The sequence below is a fragment of the Misgurnus anguillicaudatus genome, chromosome 5 (genome assembly GCF_027580225.2).
Source record: "Misgurnus anguillicaudatus chromosome 5, ASM2758022v2, whole genome shotgun sequence".
Classification (NCBI taxonomy): domain Eukaryota; kingdom Metazoa; phylum Chordata; class Actinopteri; order Cypriniformes; family Cobitidae; genus Misgurnus; species Misgurnus anguillicaudatus.
The window spans coordinates 35,523,925-35,530,000 of NC_073341.2; the positions used below are offsets into that span (position 1 = coordinate 35,523,925).

Genomic DNA, 6,076 nt, shown 5'->3' on the forward strand with positions numbered 1-6,076 from the left:
AATACCCAGATAGAGCATACAAATAATCAAATCACAAAAAACTAAAAAGGTACTAACATAGATTTATGTGAATGTATATTTGCATTCACACAAAATAACACTAACAATGCATAGAAAGGCCACACAGATCAAATGATCATAGACAATGTGACGTATCTGTAGACACTTGTCAATGAATGGGCCGTCATATTTCAGTGTTCTTAGACACTGCTGTTTTGACAACATATATATATAAGGGTTTCTGTTTATTAAATATTAGCCTTTTCTGTTGGCTAAATGAAGGGTTTTGTTTGTTTATTTATTTATTTATGCGTTCCATTCTTGCTCACCATTGATAAAATGAACTCATAATATATGACCCTGGACCACAAATCCAGTCATAAGTCACACAGGTTTGTAGTAATAGCCAACGATACATTGTATTGGTCAAATTTATTATTTTTTTAAATCCAAAAATCATTAGAATATTAAGTAAAGATCATGAAGATATTTTGGAAATGTTCTATATTAAATATATCAAACATTTATTTAGGCTATCATTTGTAATATGTGTTTCTAAGGAGTTCATTGGGACAACTTTAAAGGCGATTTTCTCAATATTTAGATTTTTTTCATCCCTAGATTCCAGATGTTTCAAATAGTTAGCCAAATATTGTCATATCTTGGCTAACCATACATCAATGGAAAGCGTATTTATTCAGATTTTGTGGTCCAGGCTCAGAACCAATAACAGCAAACATAAAAAACAGTATACATGTTCTCGCTCTGCTGAATATTTAATAAAAATAATAAAAATGTTTGCAGCCAAGCAGATCTGGTGCAGCATTGCCTTCCATAGTTGGAAAAAATAATGCTATGGAAGTGAATGGTGCCCCATATCTGCTTGGTTACAAACATTTTCTAAATATTTTCAATTGTGTTCAGCAGAAAAAAGGCATTCATACAGGTTTGGAATAACACATGAGGATGAGTAGGCCTAAATGATGACAACACATTTTTTTTTGTGTACTATGCCTTTAAAGATACTTGTAGGCCTATATAGGTAATTTTGCAGCATCATTACTGCATGATTGCTGTATTTGCATTTGGTGTATGTGTCCTATATTCACACACACGAACATACTGTTTTCCTAATAAATAAATAAATAAATATATAGTGATGATATTTACTTCTCTGTTCACTACGTACTCTACTCACTTACAAAGTAATATTTTATTTTGTATGTTTTGACTGTGTATAAGAGTTTTGTGGCAGCTTGCGCCCTCTTCTGTCGTCTTCGCGCAGCAGTAGCCTACAGTGTGATTGACAACGCTTTCCACCAATAAAAAGAAAGACAGCGTTGTCGGTTGTATGATTTAACCAATAGGAGTCGTAGGAAGTGGCAGATAGGCGGGATGTCCGCAAACGTTGTTGTTGGAAGAGAAGTAGATTCAAGAAGCCATTACGCTGCGCAATTGTGCCGAGACCAAAAACTTACTATTTTTACGTATTCTACGCACTTTTTTATTTAACCCCCCAAGTCAATTTAAATTCACCATGGCGTCTCAGGCCAAAAAGAGAAAAACGAACTTCTCCGAAAGGGAGGTGGAAATCATCGTGGAGGAGATGGAAAAACAAAAACACATTTTGGTGAACCATTTCAACGCGGGCGTCACGCACATCGCCAAGAACAACGCGTGGGTCGAGATCATGAAGCGCGTGAACGCCGTTGCCACCTGCCAGCGCGAGCTAGCGGAGGTCAAGAAGAAATGGTCCGATCTGAAGACGGAGGTGCGACGGAAAGTGGCACAAGCGCGGGCGGCCATGGAGGGAACGGGCGACTGCACCTCCGTGCCCGTCCTCTTGACCTCCATGCAGCAGCGCATCTGCAATCTATTGGGAGAGGCGACCATCATCAGTCTGCCGACGGCAGAGGCGGGCGCGGAGATCACGGTGCCCATCAGTTCCGCCGCCACCACCGTCGCGTTAACGCAAAGTAAGACAGTAGCGTAACTTAAAATGCGTGCTATAGAAAGAGCACTGCGGCGTTAATGTGAGAAACCAGCACTGTGTTCCAGAATGACACCAAACACAATCGTTTTATTACTTGGGTAGTGGGTGCATTAGGTGTGCATTGGCTTTTACATTTATTATAATGTTAAATATATAGGGGAAAGTCTATAATTTATGTGGCCAATATATGTTTAAAGTGTTCCACTTTTAACTGTTCATATTTATTATTTTTGTCTGTAGTTTAGTTTAGCTGGTCCTTTGGTGTTTTACATATTCCATAGTATATCAATTATGAACGTATAAAATGGTGTAAATGTAAAAAATGCTGTATCAAAATACTCTATAATTGACATGTAATAATTACTACATGTAACTAAACCTTTTGTTTGATTATAATTTTTCTAAACAGGTATTCAACCTACAACAGGGGCGTGTGAACTTAAAACTATTGAAGGTGAGATATCAGTCTTTGGCCAATATTGTCTTCACTTCGATCTTAAAGTATTAAATTGTGTGTGATCCTGTCCTGCAGATGAGACGACATATCACACTCTGGAGGACGGGATGGTGGAGTACTGCACCACCGAGACCCCAGTCACAGTCACACCTGTGGAGATGCTTTCGGCGCAGGCCGAGTGTTCCTCCAAACCTCAAGAGCTGAAGAGCCGCATCGCACTCAACTCCGCCAAGCTCCTCCAGGAGCACCGCGTCACCAACCTCCACGTACGTGAGATCTCACAGCACCTGGAGAACCAGAACGACCTCCTGCAGATGATCCGGCGCTCCCTGGAGGCCCAGGCCTGTGCACAGGAGAGACAAGCCCAGGCTCTGGAGGGTACACAGGCTGGTCTGCTAGCTCTTGTTCAGATGTTCAGACCTGCACTGAAGGACCTGAGAAAGTTCCTACAGAACACCAACAGCTCGAATGCTGCAGGTGCCTCAGAGACTGCGGAGGGGAAAATGGAAAATGCGCCAAGGCCTTTAGAAGATGGACAGTAGACCAGATGAAATGCATGTTTGGAGTTGTGTGTGTGTATGCGTGTATGACAGTTTTGGTCTATGTAATAGACTGTAAATGATTTCACACTGCCTCATAAAGTTTGTGCTGGTATGTGTGAATGTTGAAGGGATAAAGTAATGTACAGTTGTAAGAAAGAAATGGTCGAAATACGTGATCTAGAAGACATATTTTAGCTTTTGACTAGCATTTTGATGTCTGCAAGGTCTTTCAGTTTAACTCATGGTCAGGATTATTTTTTTTTTGGTTCACTGTAGTTAAGATGCATACTAAAGATATATATTTAGTCATTTTTGGATATGTATATTTTTTTGTATAAATCTTGTGTAAATAATCATAACATTAATGTGCTGCATGCAAAACCCCTAAAACATAGTTTTAGTATTCTAGTTAGAAATGTTTCCAGTGGCAGGTGAAGCAGACTCGGCAAAGACATTTTTTGCATCAAATAACAAATACTAATAAAGAAAGAAACTCTCCAGAAGTGAAAATCTGTGATTTGCAGACTGAATATGACATTTCTTTTAAAAGTACCTATAGTAATGCTTTAAAACACAAATAATTTCCTTTGTCTCTATACAGTTTATTTATATTATAAACACGTTTAATATCAAACAAATAAATGTAGAAACCCTTTAAGCTTTACAAAATATATTTTCATTGAGTATACACGAAACCTCAGTAACAAATTTTTCTCCTTTGCTTTTAGACATCCCCTTTTGTTACTTTGTGATTTTTACAATCCAGTATAAATTAGTTTAAACGGGATATTTCACAAGACTTTTTGTAAGATGTTAAATAAATATCTGGTGTGTCCAGAGTACATATGTTAGATATTAGCTCAAAATACCATATAGATCATTTATTATAACATATTAAAATTGCCACTTTATAGATGTGAGCAAAAATTAGCAATTTTGGAAGTGTCCTTTAACATGCAAATGAGCTGATCTCTGCACTAAATGTCAGTGCTGTGGTTGGATAGTGCAAATTAAGGGGCGGTATTATCCCCTTCTGACATCACAAGGGGAGCCAAATTTCAATGACTTGTTTTTTTCACATGCTTGCAGAGAAGTTACTAGGTTGATCTTGATCACATTTTCTAGGTTAATAGAAGCACTGGGGACCCAATTATAGCACTTAAATATGGAAAAAGTCATATTTACGATTTAACTGTAGTTTATTATTCGGCCACTAGAGGGAGACAAAGTGTTATTTCTTTACCTGCAGATCGAGCTTTTCCCCCCATCTATTTTCAGTGTCTTAATAGAAAACCTTTGTGCTATAAGATATTTATCATTGGCTATATAGCCTACTACTCATTTTAAGTAATACTGCTTTTTATGAAAAACAACAAATGGAACTACATTTAATAAAATATCTAAATCTAAACCTTTAGAAGCAACACCAAAATACATTTATTAAATAATATAAATAATTATTTTTATATACATTTATTTATTTATTTATATAACCTAAATATAAAGATATATTGACCTGGGTTTTTGAGATCATCAGATCCTTTTCGTGAGCGCGCGCGCGTGTATGTTGGAGGCGGCGCTTTATAATCTCTGTAGAAAAACAGCAAACACACTGGCAACAACGTGATTCAGTATCATCGCATCTGAAAGCAAGAAACACAACTACACACCGTTAGTTTGCCATCGTTCGTCATTAATGTTACACATGTATCACAGTGTGTCAGTTCATCTGCGCGCCGCTGCTGCACGAGACACTCGGACGCTTTTTCCTCTCATCAGACGCGTTTGAGGGTTTGTGATCTTAAAATTATAGAAAAAATTACGCGTATTGGAAATGAGCACGAACCTTGTAGCAGCTGTTGTGTTGATCTGCCGTTGTGCGATTTGTGTTGTTTTCTTTCTACAGACGAACAATGAAAACATGACGCTTCCAGATTAAACTCATTACACAGAAGAAACTTAAGTAACACAAGATAGAGTCACAGAAAGCGAAGTTCATGGCGTTTTTAGTGAAGAAGAAAAAGTTTAAGTTTCAGACTCACGTTATTCTGGAGGAGCTGACGGCTGTGCCCTTTGTCAATGGAGTTTTATTCTGCAAGATCAGACTGTTAGACGGAGATTTTACAGCTTCATCTTCAAGGTAAACCGTTTCCTTTGTGTGGAAATGATACGTGGGTAAATGTGTTTGAAAAGAAACATTGCATGTTTTTTTGTGACAAAGCCATTTCTCATCAATATCCATTTTTGGCTGTATAGGGGTCTTGAATAGTCCCACTGAATGAAAACAATGTTCTCGATGGTCTGGTTTCTGTGACGCAGAAGTACATAGTTTTTTTTAACAATCACAGAACTTAAGGTTTGACAACATATGCACTTTAAAATCTTCTGGCTGTTTTTAAAACCTTAATTTTCAATGGGTTTTGATGTGTAATGAAATGAATGGATATTGCAATAGATCTGTTTGTCAGTAATGCCCTTTAGCTTCAGTCTGATCTGCTGATCATTCACAGACTCAATTTAATTACATTAAGATGTTTTTCCATAACATGTGATCAAAAGGAAGTGAGGGAGACATTATTTCCAGATGTATTTTCTGTTGTCATTTCTGTTCCACCATAACACTGTTTTGTGATTTTGGGACACGTCCCTTCAGTATAGAGAGATATGTTGAAATACATTCGACATTTAATGGATTTGTCAGTTTATTATCTCGTTGTTGTTCTTGTGATTTAAAGGCAGTAACTGCAATGAATTCTAGCATCTCTAAGCACTCGTAAAGAATGGTTGTTAACGCATGATCAAGTCTTCATGGATGTTTCTTCAAACTGTCCAGTATCTCCCAGTTTGTATTTCTGCTGTTTGTTTGTTTGTAATAATTGGAAAGATGATGCTCATTCACAGCATGTTTGTTCCTCTGTCCATCAGACATTCAGTGTAGGCTACAGTGTTTGTGTGTGTTGTGATGTTCAGTGATTTTGTATAGTGTTGCATCTATAGCCAATAGGAGCAGATTTATTGTGTACATCTGCTTGATCTAAAGTCCATCAGTGTTACACAATGACAAATGTCACTCTGGAGCACAAA

General features: G+C 37.5%; 2 protein-coding genes across 2 annotated transcripts in view; both read left to right on the forward strand.

Annotated features, from left to right (window-relative positions):
- Window positions 1-1,374: 1,374 nt before the first annotated feature.
- Window positions 1,375-3,555, forward strand: naif1 (nuclear apoptosis inducing factor 1). The gene is made up of 3 exons (XM_055168082.2): window positions 1,375-1,976; window positions 2,403-2,447; window positions 2,526-3,555. Exons 1-3 carry the CDS (start codon window positions 1,538-1,540, stop codon window positions 2,990-2,992), a joined length of 951 nt encoding a protein of 316 aa, XP_055024057.2. The 5' UTR covers window positions 1,375-1,537; the 3' UTR covers window positions 2,993-3,555.
- Window positions 3,556-4,569: 1,014 nt separating this feature from the next.
- The window catches only part of eeig1a (estrogen-induced osteoclastogenesis regulator 1a), a 28,290-nt gene continuing 26,783 nt past the window's right edge, over window positions 4,570-6,076 (forward strand). Inside the window, exons 1-2 of the mRNA XM_055168444.2 lie at window positions 4,570-4,783; window positions 4,899-5,132. Coding sequence (XP_055024419.2) covers window positions 4,990-5,132 — 143 coding nt within the window. The 5' untranslated portion in view covers window positions 4,570-4,783; window positions 4,899-4,989. The remainder of the gene's footprint in view (window positions 4,784-4,898; window positions 5,133-6,076) is intronic.